General features: G+C 39.5%; 3 protein-coding genes across 3 annotated transcripts; all 3 read left to right on the plus strand.

Moving 5' to 3' along the window:
* Positions 1-291: 291 nt before the first annotated feature.
* bloc1s1 (biogenesis of lysosomal organelles complex-1, subunit 1) lies at positions 292-3,220 on the plus strand. Its single transcript, XM_086199897.1, has 4 exons — positions 292-609; positions 810-882; positions 1,669-1,801; positions 2,506-3,220. The coding sequence occupies exons 1-4, from the start codon at positions 543-545 to the stop codon at positions 2,614-2,616; spliced, it is 384 nt and encodes a 127-aa protein (XP_086056023.1). The 5' UTR covers positions 292-542; the 3' UTR covers positions 2,617-3,220.
* Positions 3,221-4,176: 956 nt separating this feature from the next.
* rdh5 (retinol dehydrogenase 5 (11-cis/9-cis)) lies at positions 4,177-8,369 on the plus strand. Its single transcript, XM_086200840.1, has 6 exons — positions 4,177-4,314; positions 5,086-5,159; positions 5,443-5,765; positions 5,846-6,104; positions 6,578-6,741; positions 7,232-8,369. Exons 2-6 carry the CDS (start codon positions 5,128-5,130, stop codon positions 7,450-7,452), a joined length of 999 nt encoding a protein of 332 aa, XP_086056966.1. The 5' UTR covers positions 4,177-4,314; positions 5,086-5,127; the 3' UTR covers positions 7,453-8,369.
* Positions 8,370-9,054: 685 nt separating this feature from the next.
* LOC147268373 (glutaminase kidney isoform, mitochondrial-like) lies at positions 9,055-18,920 on the plus strand. Its single transcript, XM_086199895.1, has 18 exons — positions 9,055-9,257; positions 9,794-9,896; positions 10,047-10,168; positions 11,095-11,224; positions 11,390-11,469; positions 11,644-11,807; positions 12,708-12,766; positions 13,047-13,079; positions 13,197-13,255; positions 13,412-13,478; positions 14,939-14,989; positions 15,089-15,265; positions 15,431-15,562; positions 15,752-15,844; positions 15,934-15,995; positions 16,495-16,571; positions 17,463-17,526; positions 17,955-18,920. Exons 1-18 carry the CDS (start codon positions 9,091-9,093, stop codon positions 18,109-18,111), a joined length of 1,797 nt encoding a protein of 598 aa, XP_086056021.1. The 5' UTR covers positions 9,055-9,090; the 3' UTR covers positions 18,112-18,920.
* The last annotated feature ends 363 nt before the right edge of the window (positions 18,921-19,283 follow it).

Here is a 19,283-nt window from a genome sequence, read left to right on the forward strand (position 1 = left end):
ATGAGCTCATTCAAAATGTTTTTTTTTCCTTCATGGATCACTAATAGAGGCAATCTAATGACTTGACTAGCTAGCAGTTTGTAGCTTAGTTCCCATCTCCAAGTTTTATAAGGTAGCATATTTCCCTTTTTCTACTTTTACTCTTTTCACTGAAAACTGTGTGACTGCATTTTACCAGCACTGTAGTTGTACTTTTTCGTAATTTTATTTTGAAGCCTGATCCGGTTTGACGTCGAAGACTATTGAAATTGTAGTTAATAGATGCCCCTAAGCGACCATTTACTACAGTAATACCGCACAGTTCCCCAGGTATTCTGATGCTACACTGTTTGTGGTGCTCTTTCATAATCACATATTTGTTGTTGCAGCAAACCATTCTGGCCACGCCCACATCTGACGTTATCGAGACTCCGCGCTTGGTCTCGTGACTGTGGCTGCATCTGCTGCTAATCAGCTGGTAGCTTCCGTCTCCATTTACAAAAAAAGGCATGTTGGTGAGCTAACGTTAGCTTAATTTAAAGGGTATTTCCTCCAACTTCTGAATGAAGATGCTGTCTCGTTTACTGAAGGAGCACCAGGCGAAGCAAAATGAGCGGAAGGAGCAGCAAGGTGAGAAGAGAGAGCTGGCACGACTGACCATTAGCCAGTTAGCCACCGCGCTGATGCTAAAAACAAAGCGAAAGCAGTGCGTTTAAGGCGCACAAATACAGGGGTTTGATGAATTCAGAGATGTATGGAAGCAACCCGCAACCTTGGAACAACATGCTTTTAACTGTTTAGTTGAATGTGTTGAATTATACCTCACACAGAGAGACGAAGGCGTGAAGCCATTGCTGCAGCTACATGCCTGACGGAAGCCCTGGTGGACCACCTCAACGTTGGGTATGAAAATCACGCTCATTGCCCTGCTGTTGTGTGTCGTGGTAGTAATTTATAAAGTCGTAGAGAGAAGTTTGCCCCCCCCCCCCGGTTTTCTGATAATTCCTGCCATATTTCCGCCTATTTGACCCCAAAAACGCAGTTGCCAAGGTAACTAGCTGAGCCCAAACTACTTTTTAACCCTATAAGCTTTATCATTCCATTACAGTAGGGCTGAATGATATGCATAGGAATATCATGCTGTGATTATTTTGGCCTTCTTGTACTGTGGCATATCCCATTATACTTTTGCATTTCACTATGATCTGTACAAAACAACCAGGTTTCCCTACAAATGTGGAAATTTTGATTTGTACTGCCAGGCGTCTGTCGCACTGCAGGGCATAATTTTAAATGTTATGTTGTGACACATTGTGGCCTAATCAATATAGAGTATATAATCATACCACTCAGCCATCTTGTGATTTCAGTAATATTTTGATAAATTGGTCAGCACTGAAATTGCTTGAGTGTCTTGACGCTTGATTAAATTTCAGTGAAATACAATCAAGACAATCGGCTCACAGATCAAGAAAGACTACTGTTGTGCTGCTCCTTTTACTTTATGACCAAAATTCCTCAGTAACTCAATAAGCTTACTTCTAATTTTGAACTATCATTTTAAAATAGATGGTGGTATGAACTAGTTAGACTTTAAATCACATGCAACAGTAATCTCATCATGTTATCTTGATATATTAGCAATAATAGTGTAATACTTGCAATTCTTTTCAAACATTTTTACTGTAGAGTTGCCCAGGCTTACGTGAACCAGCGTAAGCTCGACCACGAGGTGAAAACTCTGCAAGTGCAGGCGAGTCAATTCTCCAAACAAACTGCTCAGTGGATCAGTATGGTGGAGGGCTTCAATCAGGCTCTAAAGGTAGGATATACACACTATCGCATCATGTGAGTCAGTAGAGTATTTACCTCATATTTAAACTAAGACATTTCTCATATACACACAGTATGATAATTGGAGTATAACATTTTACGTTATACTTTTGAAGAATAATTTGACTTGCATTTGCTTTTACAGTCAATACAGTTGAATTCATTAAAGAATGTCGGTGGCTGAAATTTCAAACTAAAAGTTCTTTTCAGTTGGTGTGAACTACATGTGACCTTTCCACATTGTAGCGAGTTTTTGATGTAATTTTGAAGTCAGAAATAAAGCTTAAGGTAGACTTAATCACAGTTCATTTCACTTGTGTTCTCTCTTCTAAGCAGAGCCAAAGAAATGTGGCCTCTTGTGAACTTGGAGTGTGACACTGACTCATCTCAGTCAAAATTGATTTCATCAGGCATTCGGGCAAATTAGGGTAGCTCCATTTCAAGGAATTCAAACTAGTTTCTAGATTTGAGCAGCTCAAACTGCTGGTGAATTGACCTCATCACTGCATTTCCTCTCGTTCCTGCTTACATCATCTTTAACAGTTGAGTGAGACAGAAAGGGGCCGTGGATGTGATGAAAGCTGCTTGTCTCTATGAAAAGTTAAATTAGGCAGATTTACAGCAGCAGTCGTCAAACTGGACTGAGGATTACATGTTGTACCGCGATAGCTAATTTGATCTTGTTTTAAACAGGAAATCGGTGATGTGGAGAATTGGGCCCGCAGTATTGAGATGGACATGAGGACCATTGTCACAGCTCTGGAGTACGTACATAAGGGTCAGCTGCAGTCTGCTCCCTCATAAACTTTATTGCGGAGACGTGAGAGATTTATTGCTGAGACTGAATACACTGGAATGAAACAATGTAACAGAAAACTGGTCCAGTTGACATTCAGTTGCAAAGACACAAAACTTCCTCGCCTTCATTGGCGTTACACATCTGCACACCCCACTGAGTGGGCAGATGCTAAAGGCTTCTTTGTGCAGAGATGTGTGGAATATTTGTTGGATTTGGCACATTTGTGTTTATGACGGCTAAACAAGGCAGATGTGATGATGCTGGAATTGTTTCACAATCAAGATGTCATATTGATAGAAATGAGTCTCACATCTGTCTGAGTGAGGATGTTTTCATGTAAAAAATGACAATTGGTGTAAATGACAGAAGAAAACTGAGTATGGATTTGTTAAGGTATACTAACACCTTTGCATGGAGAAACTATTTAAATGTGTGTATTAGTTTTATAGGAGAGAGTTCCAGCAGTCTTTAGCATCTAATTTGAATGCTTCTTTAAGTAAATTATGTTTGGCAATGTTTTGGTAATATTTGTAAATGTGATCTCTGCCGTTCTTAACTTTAGAGATTGTTTCAATTTGTTGATGGAACATTGTGGTTAATAAAGTTTAAAAAAGGATGCTCTGCTGTTCGTTCTTTTGAAATAATGCTGAATTACATTTAGCTTGAAGTCAACTAAATATGCTCATATTATCACAGCCATCACAAAATACTGCACAACAGGTTTTATAGGAAATAAAATGTAAAACTAGGACAGGAAACATTCAAATGAGGAATCTTCATGTAAAAAAAAAAAAAAGGCTTCTTTTAAGAGATTTAGTGTACATTTCTAGTTGATGTCAATAATCAATTTAAAAGAGATATTTTTGAATGTACCGACAAAGTTGTGATACTATGAAACTCCTTTATTTGTACAGGCTCTCCAAGTCAAGGATTTTTATTTTGTAATTTGTCCTAATTGATTAATCCCGGCTGTTATAAACATAGAAGGCTGAAGTCCAACTGCTAAACTTCTAACATTCAGCCTTCTCAGAATTTGGGGCTTATGTTGCAACAAAACCACTATTAACCAGATAAATATTTGCCAGGCCAACGTGATTGGATAATTCAGGGAATGTGTGACGTGAAGGAAAGTTGCATGACTGGTTCAAAAGTTATGTCGTGACTTACGGCTCACAAGGCTGCTGGGTTTGCGCACTTGTATGGGTGTTCACTAAAAAAAAAAAAAAAAGACTAAAAAAACATTTAGAATAAAAGTATCCCTGTATTTCTTAAAAAAAAACAAACAATAAAACAAAGTTATCAGTTGATAGAAGAAAGTTATACTGTGCAGGGTTGTGCAGGAAGTCACCTTCGTGACATTTCGTCATCTACATCAACTTTTAGTGATTTACAGTGTCTCGCATTTATATGTTGACAAATATTGTTTTCATTCTCCAACTTTAAAAAAATTACGTAACAAGTCCAGCAAATGAATGAGGCATTGATAATTGGTGCAGTTTTTTTTTTTTCTTTTTCATCACACACACTTACACAAACCAAATGGTTATGGATTGGGGATTACCAATTGCGGACTTGTCTTAAGGGATAAACCGCAGGAATAAAGCCTCTTTCTGACTGGCCTCCCTGAGTTCAGACAGAAGCATAGCCAGAAAGAGAAAGGGAAGAAGACGGATGACTTGGAGAGGTCCATTTCATCTCAAAAGGTAGGTTTTCTCTCACTATTTAATCATTTCCATCGTCTGCCACACGTGTTCTGGGTGTGACTTCTTCACGCTTATGATCACAAGTTATAATTTGTATCCAATACTTAATCTAAGAATTGATTAGTCTAAACACTGAAATGCTTTCACTGAATAGTATGTTGCATTTTTATTTCATCATTTGTTATTTGAGTAATATAAAGGTATATTTGTGTTGACTGCAATAAATACCATTTATATCTTAACACTGGAGTTCAAAATTTAACAAGACATCGTGTTTCAGCAGCAACTAGGCGAGTTCTTTGTGCATGCAGGACATTTTGCTGTTGTAGATAACAAAAACCTAATGATGTATCTTTACTCTGCTTTTGTCACTAATAAGCCTGAGAGCTAATTACTTTTCTGCAATGAGCAGCTTAAGAAGCTCTGTCACAGGCATTAAATTTATGCTTCAAAACAAGGCTGCCTTCCCACATTGAGTCCCTTGTCCCTCACAAACGCCGTTCTGTGTTCTGTAAGAGTATTATCCAAAGATTTCTCATGTGCCCAAAGCAAACATTCCAAGTTCTTCGTCCACCAAGAACCTCAGTGAAGAAATTCATTGTGTTCTGTACTTACGAAAAGGTTCAAACCAGCACAATGCGGTAAAACCAGGCAATAATATATAATAGAGCAGGAGTTTGGTTATGGGATCAAAATGATGAAAATCCGATTTAGCAGTTGGTAGGTCAGTTAGTTTAATGAAATTTATGTAAGTGTTTCTTTTTCTTCAAGTCCTCCCGGTGACCAAGATCTACTTTTAATCCTGGAAGAAGCATGGATGCGCAGTTCATCTACGACCTTTTAGGGTAAGAAATATCAATGCTCTTCTGCATTTTAGGGAAAACTTAATCAGCTTTAATCAGGGCTTGATGTCTGAATGGCCTCAGTCCTGTATAGTATAGATAGATACCTTATTTTTGGAAACCCAAGGACTAAATCCATAAATTAAGGTTTATCATTGTTAGCTGTAAAATAATCTTTGCATGTGAATGTGCAATTTACATCAATAAAATATTTTCTGATAATCTAAAGGCCAATAAACTTCTTGCCTTCCACCTGAAATAACCTCTCATTTCTCTTCTATTACAGGGAAAACGCCTGGTTGTACATCGTTGCTACCTTTGTGGTATTGTGGATTATTGTGTGGTTGTACAGAGACAGCCTAGAAATTGAAGACATCACTGACAAATATGTCTTCGTTACCGGCTGTGACTCAGGGTTTGGAAACCTTCTGTGTAAGAAGCTGGACCGTAAAGGTTTCCGTGTGCTGGCAGGCTGTCTCACAGAAAAGGGAGCTGATGATCTGAAAAGGGCAGCTGGACCGTATTTGAAGACTGTCCTGCTGGATGTGACCAGTCTGGACAGCATTCAAAAAGCTATGGAGTGGACTAAGAAGGAGGTTGGAGACAAGGGTGAGAGATTAAGACTGTTCAGTCCATTAGTTTTCTCAAGGCAGGTGTCTATCATAAAGTCCTTTTTCTTTCCTTTGCAGGACTTTGGGGTATTGTGAACAATGCAGGGCGATCATTACCCATGGGTCCCTCAGAGTGGATGAAAGTAGAGGATTTTCAAAGCACGCTCAAAGTCAACATGAATGGAGTGATTGCCATGACGATGACCTTCCTGCCTCTCATCAAAAAAGCGCGCGGTCGAATTGTAAACGTGGCATCGGTGTTGGGAAGGGTGGCAGCAAACGGGGGTGGATATTGTATCTCCAAGTTTGCAGTGGAGTCTTTCTCCGACTGCCTCAGGTAATGCCTGTGTAGTCTCATCAACTTTGTGACACGTCCATCTGTAATTGACTTTGCCATGAGAGAAAGTGTCTCGCAGATTGGATTTGGGGGAATGGTTTTGTCTAACGCGTAGTAAACAAACACACTTCCTCCAACTAATCTTTCTATGAAAGCAAAAAAAATCTGTTTACATGTCTGTAACTCAATCAGCTCAGCAACTGTTCCACTTTCTGTATCCGATTGATATCAAACACTGCGTTGCATTGCTGGATCCCTGGGAGAGTGTAGTGCTGAGTTTGAGGGTCTGGGCTCTGAGATAATAGAGCCATCAAGATGACAGACAAGATTCTGGATGGCTTTGATGCTGTCTGTAAGGATATGTGTGGTGTTCAAAGCATTCGGAGTTAAAAGATTACAGGAATCAGCTACTGCACTGAGTGAGACGACAGGCAGAATGACCAAAGTAAGCATGTGATATTTCCTGTTTTCAGGAGAGATATAAACTACTTTGGAATAAATGTGTGCATCATTGAACCGGGGTTTTTTAAGACGGCAGTGACGAGCCTGGAACCCCTCGAGAGGGAGCTTCATCGCTTGTGGAATGAGCTCAGCCCTGAAGTGCAAGCCAGCTATGGAGACAAGTACCTCGATAGGTGTAAGTGGAGTGTTCACCTTTATTTCAGTTGACTGAACCTGTGTGTGATACATACTAATTTAGAAGTCTCTAAAAACACACTGTATCTCAATGATACAGTATCCGTTTTTTCTCACATATCTGTTGTCAGAAGCTAATTAAAGGACACACTTAAAAAAAGAAAATCGCCTTGATATGATTTTTGAAACGATCCAAAGAGTTTATAATTGAAAATGAAGTGGAATTTTCTGTGTGTTTTTGCCAGTTTCACCTGTTGCACAACGTTCATTTTTAAAATAGATGCCCCCCCCCCCAAAAAGTTCTTAAATTATATTTTTATTCATTTAACAACATCATTTTGTTTCCTTAGGAAATAGTATTTTTCAGTTTAACCACATGCACTCTGACATATGAATTGTGAGTTGAAAGGTACACAAGGTGCAATGTGCTGTAATTGGATCACCCCCCCCCCCCCCCCCCCCAGTATCTTTTAACAGTTTCTCTTTTACAGACATCAAAGTCCAGCGTTTGATCATGAATGCTGTGTGCGACTCTGACCTCAGCAAGGTGACTGGCTGCATGGAGCACGCTCTGACCGCTGCCTACCCACGCACCCGATACAGCGCCGGCTGGGATGCAAAGCTTATCTGGATCCCCCTCTCATACATGCCTTCCTGTGTAGTTGATATTGGGCTGAAGCTGGTTCTGCCGCGTCCTTCAAAGAGCGTTTAACTCTTGGTGACTTTGAACAAATGTCCTCAAAGTTATCATGGCGTTTATGTTCTTCTGTATCATATTGATCCCATATGGAGGTTGAATTCGCCCCCGCAATAATCTGACATTGAAGTTTCAGATGTATTTATATGTGCATAATTTGCCATGTGAAGATATTTTTGCAGTGAATTGTCTGCTTTTAACATTTAAATGACATGAAAGAAAATAATGATATTCTCTTGTATGATATACAGTTTAATTATTATTATTTTTGTTAGACTGGCCTTTTGTAACTTTTTGCACTGTTATTTAAGTTCCTTAAGCAATACCAGCCATCACAGGTAAAGACTTAAGTCCATTTCAGCTAGTAGTAATCTTGTGTATCCCAGAATACAAAAACAATTTATTGACGGTTCAAGTAAAAGAAATAAGTGATTTTTAGTGCCTTTTTTAGCCATTAAAATTATGGGTTTTCCCTGTGAACTGACATATTTTAATGTTCTCAGAAGTCAGTCTTTTTGGATGTGAAGAGATGTGCGTATACGAAACAATGGTCATTTTTTAATGATTTTGTAGGTTTGGAACTTTTCAAAGCAAGTCCAACTGCTGTATCATAGCACATCAAATCGTGAGAATCAAGAGAATCACAATTGAAACGCTGGAGAAACGCGGACTGAGGTATCTGTCATTTAATCTGCTTGTTTATGAATTAAACACTTTTGTGCTGCACAACCTGGAGACACTGAGTAAAGGTGTCCACCAGGTGGTGCTGAGTATCCACAGGAGGTGATGAAGCAACATTATTCACACAAAAGTTGTGGCCAGTATTAAGTATTTTTCTCCTAATCATATAACATTATATTTATAAAACTGTAATTCAATAAACACAATCTGTGTAAAATCTGTACTATTTTGACAAATAAAATGTTTTACCCCAACAAAAGCCTTAACACTCATAATTGTCCTCATTATCTTCATGTTTGTGTTGGTTCATTGGACTCATGCAGTACATTTAGTTGAGTCAGATGTGGTTTTTTGGACAGAATGTACCGACCAGGATCATTATTTTCTGTGACCCTAATAACGAGATGAGAAGCTTGTTGGCAGAACATGTGTTGTTGCTCAACAGGTCAAAGGTTGACTCAGATAGAAATATCCCTGCAGAGTTTAAGACTAATTGTTATTTCCTCAAAGCTGACCTGGATTCATTACAGCAAAATACAAAATTATTTCTCAAAAAGCTAATAATAGCCAGACGGGATAACACCTTAATTCTCACGGTGGATGGCTGTCCAAAATAAAATTCTGACCTCTCATTGGCTGCTGAATCTGTCAGTAAAGTGGCAGTTACTCACTCTTTGTTGTACCTGCAACTGATTACGCAGAACATCTGCTGCTTTCAAGTACTTCTTTCACAATTAGTCTTCCTCTCTTCTCACCTTGGTTATAAACAACATACTAAAGTTTTAATTTTAAGGCAAATTATCGAAGGCTAAATATACCAAATCTTTTATACATGCCTATTTTAAAGTTGCTCTTTGAAGAAAAAATATTTTTGCCAAAATAATGTAAGTCATACTTGCAAAATTCCTGACAGCACCTGAATGCATCAGCCTCGAGTGAGAGTCAGTGACCTCAGAGGGGCCGCAAGCAAACATGCACTGTCTGAAAGCTTTACGTCTGACAAACTCTCTCCATCTGATCCTCAAAAACACAGATGCTGTGAAGAAGCTTTTCATCGACCAGCCAGCATGTTTGACTACCGTAACAACCGCGTCACAGCCACGACCGACGTCACACTCGGGTCATTTCCATCTCAAAATGTAAGTTTACGTGATGAACACCTGACTGACTGCTGGTGGCTTCTCACACACGCTGCATCAACATTTTAAGATGAACTAAGACCCAGATAATTTATTCGTCGGTCAAATGACTTTATTTCTATAACGCTATATTTAAACTATTATTGTTGTTTTTATGGATTTGCACATACGCTGCAATTAGAAGTCTTAGTTTATCGTGGACCAAGCAAAAAACCGTCATCACCTATGCAATGATATTTTTAAAGCATTTACTAATAGACACAAATTAGCCGAAAACTATCACTCAATAGAAGTTACTTTATCCTGTAAGTTTTATTATACACTTAATTAATGCCTCTTTTGTATAACAGCAGAGAAATAGTTGCACAGATATGATTTATTTTCAGATAATTCTGTATAATTTAATCTCTAAAAAAAGGAAATCAGGACAATTTGGAGCTCAAAATATTTTGGTGCATATCTGTATTTTTTTTATTGATTTCTTAAGTTAATGTGTCTTGACAGAAATTAATAGTTTAAAGCTCTTTATTGATCAGGAGGAGTGAGCATGCAAAGTCTTCCAGCTTTGGAGTGGAGGACATCCTTTTCTATACCATCACCGAGGGAAAAGAGCAAGTCCCCATCTCTTACTTTACCTCAGTAAGTACGCAGCTGCAGAAACTCTTTCTAGCAGACCTGCAGTATCTATCAGCTTCTGTACAGATGAGTCACTCTATTTGTATTTAGAGCTGTTACTTCAGTTGTGAGAAAACTTCAAATTCTTAATATTATCTCCACTGTTCTTTGCAGGCCCTGGAGAAAACTGGTCTTCGCCTGTCCGACCCTCGTCTCAGGGACTGCATGGAGAGGCTTCAACAAGCTGTTAAGGAATCGGTCGGTGAGGTGATGATGGACAGAGACCTTTTCCACCGGTATGCCAGCTAGTCTAGAAAGATGGATAACAGATTCGGAAAGAATCATACAATTAATGAGGAGACTAAATAGTCCGGTCTAGTGGATTAGATGCAAGCACAAACTGTATTATGGCTCACAGAAGGAAATGGTGGCAATATTAATAGCTGAGGTTCATTTAGCTGCTTTGATGTCGCCACTCTGGCATTATCATGATCTGCTTTTGCATGGCAGACACATTCATATCATTAACAATGACTTCATTCTATTGTCCTGGTGTTTCAGTGAGTTTGTGCCGTTTAGGTTTAGGTATTAATTCCACCTGTGTGTGCCCTGCTGCCAAACTGCACGATGGCTCACTGTGACACTGGCATGAGCCACTGGGGCCCTTGAATAAACCTTGGTAGCAGCTGTTAACAACATGAGTAAAAGGTGTGTTTAGTGTTTAACAAGGTAAATATTAGGTGACTCCAACTGATGATTTCTCTTCTAAGAAAGAACCTAACCAAAGAATGAAACTGAAGCATAATGTGATCTTTGTCTGTACATATGAACGTATATGCCTCCTGTTCTCACAAATAACATAATAATAATAATAGTAGTAATAATTATAATAGTATTTTTATTTAAGGGTGCATTTCATGACATTCAAGATCACCTTAGAACAAATGAAATAAACAAACTATATCCATAATAGGTCTTGAAAGAATTTCTTCATATTTGGCTCAAAAGTTCATTGGGTCTCAAGGATGAACTGAAAAGACAAAGTGGTGGTCAAAGTCAAGAATGGCAGGCACACAAAATGGAGACATCCACCCACAATGCATTCTTTTAGAGCTTCGCCAAACGCAGGCCTGTGACTCAGACCCGGTGGTATCCAGTCACCATGACTACACACACGTATGTGCCATACACACAGGTGTTCATTCTGTTGTTCTGCACGCAGGTGTGTAGGTGGAAACATTGTTCTGCTGATCCAGGCCTTCAGGAAGAAGTTCATCATTCCTGAGTTTGATGTGTTTGCTCAAAAAATAAATGACATCTACCACCGAGTGCACCAGCAAAGCACAGGAAAGGTGATGGACTGTTTTTGTGTTTCTCTCAATGCTTAGACTTGGAAAATGTCTCTGATGCATCCTCATCTCACGGCTCAAACAGCTCATTTTCATCAGTTCCCTGATCTCGTAGTGATGACGCTGCGGAATGTGAGACTCTGGTTCTCTTGTGTATCTTGGCTTCAGGTTGCAGACTACATTCCCCAACTGGCCAAGTTTAGCCCTGAACTGTGGGGGGTGTCTTTGTGTACCGTAGATGGGCAGAGGTAGGAAAATATATGTAGTCTTTCAGTTGGTGTTAATTTGTCCTCCCGTGGCCCAACACGAACCCTGGAGTTAGACAGCTGCGTGCTATATTTGTGGAGCTAATCTGAATCATGCGCTGATTACAAAGACTTGAGTTTGCATATTGTGTTTTTAAGAGTTCACTCTTCCTCCAGGCACTCAATAGGTGACACCAAGCAACCGTTCTGCCTGCAGTCTTGTGTGAAGCCCCTGCAGTACGCCATTGCTGTCCATGAGGCAGGAACGGAGAAGGTTCACCGTTATGTCGGCATGGAACCCAGTGGACTCAAGTTCAACATGCTCTCGCTTGATGATGAAGGTCTGCTAGACTTTCTCACTATGCTTATTGGAGCTTACACCACCGTGAAATCAGTGTGATGAAATAATGCTCTCAGATTAAACTGGCAGGGGAAAAGACCCACAAGATATTAGTAGTTATATCCAGATTATTATTTCGAGAGATTTTTTTAAAATTTCACAATAAAAAGATTTTAGATTTTTTTTTTTTTTTTGTCTTCAGGATAACAAACAAATGAGGAGGTTGATTTTCAGCAAACATGGTGGAGGAGTGTTGAACGGTCATAAGAAGAATCTATTAAATTTTGGGGCGGCTAAGCCATAACGCCACCTGCTGGCGCCACCTACTGGCAGCAGGAGTTTCCGTGTTTTTTGCATTTTGATGTACTCCTCCTAGTGAAATGACCAGGAAGTAAGCCTGGCGCAACAAACAGCATTTGATGTACTCCCAAATTACACAGTGTTGCCTTCACGTGATGTACAAAAAAAATGATATGCAGTCAGTGTGTGTTCTCCACTGCCACCTAGCAGGCACATGAAGTACCAAAGTAGATGCATTAGTCTGCACCGCCATGCTAAATCAAAATATCAGTTTTCACAGTTTCAACAGATTCAGTTTTCACAGTTTCAACAGATTCAGTTTTCACAGTTTCAACAGATTAGCTACTCTGTGACACGTGTGTGTGTGTGTGTGTGTGTGTGTGTGTGTGTGTGTGTGTGTGTGTGTGTGTGTGTGTGTGTGTGAGGGTTAATTAGGGGCCAAGTTCAAAAAGGCAGGGGGCAAAAAACAAGTTTGTCTTTGAAGTGTTTCTCTCTGAGTGTGCTGTGGTTGACAGTGGCATTAGCATTATTTACCATTGATTGATGATCATATCTGTTTTGTCATTAACGTGGTGTTTCGCCCTGTTGTTCCTCCTCCCAGATAAACCTCACAACCCCATGGTAAACGCTGGGGCAATCGTCGTCAGCTCGCTTATCAAGGTATCAATTGAACTTGTACGACGTCGTGTGATTGCTGAGTCAGCACAATAAATACCTCAACTTAAGTACAAGTGTGTTACACTGAATAATATTAAGATTTTAACTTTTGATTGGTGTGAAGATATTAATAACAAGGCGTGGATGATATGTCATAAAGTAGCAGTAGAACACAATACTGCTCGTAATTGGATAGTAAATAATGCTGCGATACCTTCTTCCATTGTTTCTACATTTTCACCTAGTTTTGAATGAGCAACTGACCTTGTTGTCTCGTCCTCAGCCTCATTCAAACAAGGCAGAGAAGTTTGACTACGTAAGTATCACGTCTTATATTTTGCTCATTTTTAAGACCGTAGAAGTCCAACTGCCGTGATTATCTCACTGCATACAGAGATGCTGCAGGACACATCTTTGGTTTTGTTGTCTCCAGGTTATGGAATTTGTGAAGAAGATAGGAGGCCAAAAATATGTGGGATTTAGCAATGCCACGTGAGTGAAATAGCTAATTATTTTGGTTTGTTTGTTTTTTCTATACTAGCTACTCACACTGAGTACATCTCATCCTGAGTTTTAGGCAAATGGCTGCCCACTGCCCTATTGCATTATTGATGCTTTCATATTGACCTGTCCTACTCACTGTCTCAGATTCCAGTCAGAAAAAGAAACAGGCAACAGAAATTTTGCCATTGGATACTACATGAAAGAGAAGAAGGTCAGTTGTATTATTTTGATGTAGTGCTGATTTGGGATTATGAATAATTTCATTGTCTGTTGGAATGTTTGTATTTAAATCTGAATATTGCCCACGTTTTAGCACTGCTGCTAGCCATCAGTCTGTTGGCTGTAAAATGTGTAGATACTTTATATTTGTAAAGAGCACATTAAGATACATTAAGGTCTCAAAACCCCAAATTTCAGACTTGTGATTTACTTAAACTTAATGTCTGGACTCCAATCTTGACTCTGGACTATAGTGTTACAACTTGAAACTTGCAAAACTACATCTTGGCTACACATCTGCAAAATAGATTTGCACTTGTGGCACTAGGTGCTGGTAAGGGCCCACTTATACTGGGTGATCTGTACCGTATCCAAGCACCTTGGTCCCCCAAGTAGCATTCAGAGTCCAATTCTGAAATGCCATCTGCTCTACTGAATAACTCTTTGGAGGAACCTGTAGCTTAGCCAATGCTAGCTGTAACTGACAGCTATGCAGCAGGGTGCAAACTTGTCATGTTGTGGTACAATGTGTGTTATCATGTGTACGCTTCAGGGATGATGCAGGCATGCTCGGCCCAGGCGATGCGAGTCCCGGTTTGCGGGAAGGAGGGACGTTTGCGGGAAGAACAGTACATAACATGAAAGCAAGCAGGCCAAGTGTGAATGCACCCTAATTCAGCTGATATCCCTGCAGCACAATACAGAGACATCTTTGCTGTACCATGCAAACTGTTATTTTTCACATTCTGTAGATGAGTTTATCTAATCTTTGGGGGTTGGGTAAATTGAAATTCTTGGGTTTATTTTCCTTCTCTTTGTTACCATACCATGCAGGATGAACTATCTGTTACCCACCCCATCTCATATACTCCAATATATAACTCCAGTATATCTGAGCTACTCTACTGGGAGCAGAAAGCCTTGAAGTAGAATCCAAACTGTCCCATGTTATGAGGGCAGATGCTCAAAAAATGACCAGATTGGGAAAAGAGATGCATTTCTGTCAGCAGTGATCCAGATATGGGAGGCTAAATCAATCAATTTGGATGAATAACATGGATGCACGCCTTGATACAAAATAGAGTTCAATAAAATTATCTGGCAAACATGACTCAGGTGGTTGAGAGGGCGTCTCGCAATCGCTGGGAGAATCAGTCCCCCTGTGACCGTGTTGAAGTGTCCGTGACCAAGATACGGAACCTCTTAATTCCTCCTGATCAGCTGGTTGGCACCTTGCATGGCAACATCCCTCCACTGTGTGTGTGTGTGTGTGTGCGCGCGCGCACGCGCGTGTGTGTAAAGTGCTTTGAGTACTGTTCACTATTTAACTAACTACAATGCTAGGTTGTTCTTGGTGGTTCTTGAGAACTGGAACATTTTAACATGTGTAGTGTCTGTATTGTGCTGCTCCACCATATTTTAATTAGCTAATAATGTTATTTCTTTTACCAGTGTTTTCCTCCGGGAGCAGATATGATCGATGCACTAGACTTCTTCTTTCAGGTTCAGTAAATTGTTTCTCTGGAAGACTTGTGAATCAACCATAGTATTCAGAAAGTTTGAATGAGTTTCAACTATAAACTGACGCTCTCTTGCTCTCAGCTTTGCTCTATCGAGGTGACCTGTGAATCAGGAAGTGTCATGGCTGCCACTCTGGCCAATGGAGGGATCTGTCCTATTACCGAAGAGCGTGTTCTCAGTGAAGAGGCAGTTCAGAACACCTTGAGTCTCATGTACTCGTGTGGCATGTACGATTTCTCCGGCGAGATGGCTTTCCATGTGAGTCGAACTGGGAGATATCTACTGAAATGTTATATACTGTATATCCATCTCTCTCTCTCTCTCTCTCTCTCTCTCTCTCTCTCTCTCTCTCTCTCTCCATATATATATATATATATTTATTTATATATTTGTTCCTGTGTTTTCATGTGTTGTGCTGTTCAGGTGGGTTTACCTGCCAAGTCTGGTGTGGCAGGTGCAATACTGCTGGTAATTCCCAATGTGATGGGAGTCATGTGTTGGTCTCCTCCGCTGGACAAGTTTGGAAACAGCGTCCGTGGAATACACTTCTGTCAGGCAAGAGTTACACTCCATTTGCTTTTTCTGACAGATGCTTGGTCATGGGGAGATGTCGTAGATGTAGAAGTACCGAGTAACCTCTGACTGACTCTTGTATTGCAATTTCCCTGGCGGAACGTCCAAAAGGGATTCATGAAGTCATCTGTCTGTCTGTCTGTCTGTATAAGCTGCATCTTGTGCCCTCAGGAGCTTGTGTCAATCTTCAATTTCCACAATTATGACAACTTGAGGCACTTTGTGAAGAAGCAGGACCCCCGCAGGCAGGATGGAGAAGATCGGGTTCGTTTCTTCTTATTTTGTTTTCTTTGTTTTGTTTTTTTTAACGTGTTTAGAGCTTCTCTGTTTATATTATTTTCTTGTGTTCTCAGAACAAGTCTGTTTTCCACCTGATGTTTGCAGCCTACAGTGGAGATGTGACAGCCTTGAGAAGGTACCTCACCATATTACTAATATTAATAGTCACATTATAGACATGGTGATAAATGGCATGAAAAACAATCAGTGCTTCTCCTCATAGAGGCTCTGAATCTCTGGAATTCTACTTTGAGGAATAACTTCCCATTTATTTCCAGTAGTTGATGTTCTAGCAGTGAACATTTATTTATACATCAAAACTGTGTTAGAAATTAACTGAAAAATAAATAAATGCTTCCCTCAGGCAACTTATTATATCCAGTATTATGTAATTATGACCAGAAACACAAATATTTTTAACCTCTAATGTCTTTAGTAAAAGATCGATTACTTTTATATATACTACAATAATAATAATAGAAGTGTCTGTCATAAAAATATTGCAATATTAACAAAGGTGTATATATATATATATATATATATACCTTTGTTAATATTTCAATATTTATATATATATATATACACACTTAAGTCTAAATTTGTACTGTCCAAGTTGCAAAGATTTATTCCCTCAGGTTTTCCCTCTCCTCCATGGACATGGACATGAAAGATTATGATTATCGAACAGCTCTACACGTGGCTGCATCCGAGGGTGAGCGCCGCGTTCATCATTTACTCCTCATATTTAATTGAATACAAGCAATAAACAAAAATCAAAGCCATTGACAAACTTTTAAACAGGCCAGCAGCAAATCATTGTGACCATGATGAATGCAGAAAAAACAACAACATGCATGTCAATAAAAGCAATGAATTTCGGGAACAAACTTGAGGATTAATCAAAACTGTGCAGCACAGATTTTAAAGACTGTTAAAAAAAATGGGGGGGTAAATGAAATATATGAGATTTCCCATCATAATCCCTTTTATTAATCTATGGTCTTGTTGACAGGTTCATTTTGAGTGACTATAGGAGGTTGTAATTTGTAATCTGGAGGATATAAAGAGTTGCTGATTAACCAGAAAGCACAACAGCATTGTAAAAGTGTGAAGAAAAGTAAACAGGATGGTGCAACTACGTATTTGGCATTTGTGCGCTGATGGGCACTTTTTTTTTTGTCTTAATTTGAAACTTTGGTTCATGTTACGTCATCTGGGTGAAGAATTTGAGATTTGGGTCAAATAAAGCTGATGCAGATAAAACTTGGACTTATTACATTTTTTGTCCCGAGTGCCAAAGCTGCAATTAGTGCTTTGTAGGTTTAACTTCATTTGTTTCCATGATTAAGTGGCGAGTCACAGTGCCGCTGGCTCACATTATGAAAAGCACTAATGAATAAGGTCAAGATTCCTTACAGAGCTCCATATGGTCCTTATTTATCTTGTGTTTAAGTCCTGGTTTATTCTCTAATTTAATGCTGCTTTTCCCCATGTAGTTTGTATTTTTAGCGTGTATTTTTCACAAGTTGCTAGTTTGGGGTTATTTGTATAGTTTTGCCACAACAAGACTAAAGATTGTCACGTTTTCTGTGTTGATTCTCAGGTCACATTGACGTGGTGACTTTCCTCACTGAAACCTGTAAAGTTGACCCCTTTGTAAAAGACAGGTGAGACAATTTGGTAGATTTAGTCCACCATGATGTCCTTTGTTCCTATCTGACTCTTTTCTCTTTATCGTTAGTATTCTAAGGGTCAAAGTAATACAAATAAATAGAAAGAAATGCTACAAAGTTTTATCAAGCTGTGGGATATGAGTCCAAAAAAGCTCCCAAGCTGGAGGTTTGGATGCCTCACGTGATTACACAGATCATTCCACTTTATCTGGTGTGAATGTGGGTGATGCCCCTAATAAATGTTGTCATGCTGACAGAGGTAATCTTCTTTCCTAGTCAGTCATTCAGGTGTTCCTAAATTATTCTCCAGAAGGGACAAACAACCGGAGATTCTTTTTCCTTCTGACATTTCTCAGACATACAGTATCCTATTGTCTGTTTAATATTTCTCCTCATTATAACCTTTGGTCATTGCTGTCCAGGTGGGGGAATCTCCCAGTTGATGATGCCATGCAGTGTGGACATGGCGAGGTGGTGAAAGTGTTGAAAGACTACCAGCAGATCTTCCAGCAGCAGGAAGCACAACACAGCAAGGCGCAGCGTTCCCCGAAGCTGAACGCAATTGAGGGCATGGTGTGACGCCTCAAAGCGCAGTCTTGATCTGGGCATTTGTGCAGTCTGTCCTATCGTTAACAGAGAACCAAACCCATCTTTTCTTTCGGGGGCCTCTTGTGCACTAATTATGCTAATGGTAGCAAAGGAAAGCTGTGTAGAGAAACAGAAACATATATGAACTCTCAAATAATGCAAGCAAGACAGTGTTCCAACATGAACCCAGCATTCGTGTTGGATCTTGAGATTTTAAAAATGATAATCATGTTTTCCTCTTACTTTTTCATATGAATTGCAATTCTTTATTTTTTTTTTTGCTTATTAGCCTGTCCTTACCTCCAGTTAAAGAATCTGCTTGTAAAGTTACTGCATATGCTGTTGTGATTAAAGTGTGGGTGTAAAGTTGTTTTCCCTCCTTAGAGAAGAAATAAGCCTGCTCATGTCACTGTTCTTGACCATGTAAACCTTGAAGGCTGCTGATAAGTTCATCTGATTTTGCTGCTTCCCTCTGTTGAGCAATGTGAGGAAATGAATCTCCATAGCTCTAGATGTATTTGTATATATTTTACCACCAAATACATGGTTGCAGATACAGAAATGTCTTCTTATGAATAATGCATTTTCGTACAATGTTTGTGCACATTTTAATGCTGCATAAACACAAAATTCCTAAGACTAATGTATTCTCTGTTGAAACACACACATATTAAACATACTTTATTTACCAGCCATACTTTAGTGCCATTTCAGTGTTCGTAGGTTTGTCTGCCTCTTGCAGCCTGTTACTCTCAACATCCACTAAATCACCTGAAACATGATGGAGTAGCAGCCAGAGAGGACTAATGTTATAAAATCACATTTTGCATCAGAGATGTGCACTGTTTTATATTTTTTTAATATCAATAGTAAAGACAAAACTGGTGAGAGACGTTCAGCTATGCAGTCGGAGGTGTAGTAGAAGGAGATGGTCAGCGTTCTTTCCTCTTCCATGCAGTATTTTATTTATTTATGGGGAGGTTATCAGCAGTGACTGATTGTCCCATTATCGACCCGGCCAATTCTGCTGATGCTCGCTGAGATGCGGGAAAACACCACGGGCCCTCTGATGTCATACCTGCAGAGCACGATAGCCTGAGCGGCCACTAGCTGGCACTGTGAACCCATTAAAGGTCTCTGCTCACAGCTGCTATTAATCTCAC

Source organism: Aulostomus chinensis, chromosome 3, assembly GCF_037954235.1.
Source record: "Aulostomus chinensis isolate RoL2024-O1b breed Wild chromosome 3, RoL_Achi_v1.0, whole genome shotgun sequence".
Classification (NCBI taxonomy): Eukaryota; Metazoa; Chordata; class Actinopteri; order Syngnathiformes; family Aulostomidae; genus Aulostomus; species Aulostomus chinensis.

Bases quoted from the DNA above. Each gene is read 5' to 3' on its own strand.
- bloc1s1 (XM_086199897.1), top strand. From the start codon at position 543: ATGAAGATGCTGTCTCGTTTACTGAAGGAGCACCAGGCGAAGCAAAAT. The intron at 610-809 runs GTGAGAAGAGAG...TACCTCACACAG, and splicing joins TGAGCGGAAGGAGCAGCAAG to AGAGACGAAGGCGTGAAGCC. The intron at 1,802-2,505 runs GTAGGATATACA...TGTTTTAAACAG, and splicing joins GCTTCAATCAGGCTCTAAAG to GAAATCGGTGATGTGGAGAA.
- rdh5 (XM_086200840.1), top strand. From the start codon at position 5,128: ATGGATGCGCAGTTCATCTACGACCTTTTAGG. The intron at 5,160-5,442 runs GTAAGAAATATC...CTTCTATTACAG, and splicing joins TTCATCTACGACCTTTTAGG to GGAAAACGCCTGGTTGTACA. The intron at 5,766-5,845 runs GTGAGAGATTAA...TTTCCTTTGCAG, and splicing joins GAAGGAGGTTGGAGACAAGG to GACTTTGGGGTATTGTGAAC.
- LOC147268373 (XM_086199895.1), top strand. From the start codon at position 9,091: ATGCACTGTCTGAAAGCTTTACGTCTGACAAACTCTCTCCATCTGATC. The intron at 9,897-10,046 runs GTAAGTACGCAG...TGTTCTTTGCAG, and splicing joins CCATCTCTTACTTTACCTCA to GCCCTGGAGAAAACTGGTCT. The intron at 15,563-15,751 runs GCAAGAGTTACA...TTGTGCCCTCAG, and splicing joins GTGGAATACACTTCTGTCAG to GAGCTTGTGTCAATCTTCAA.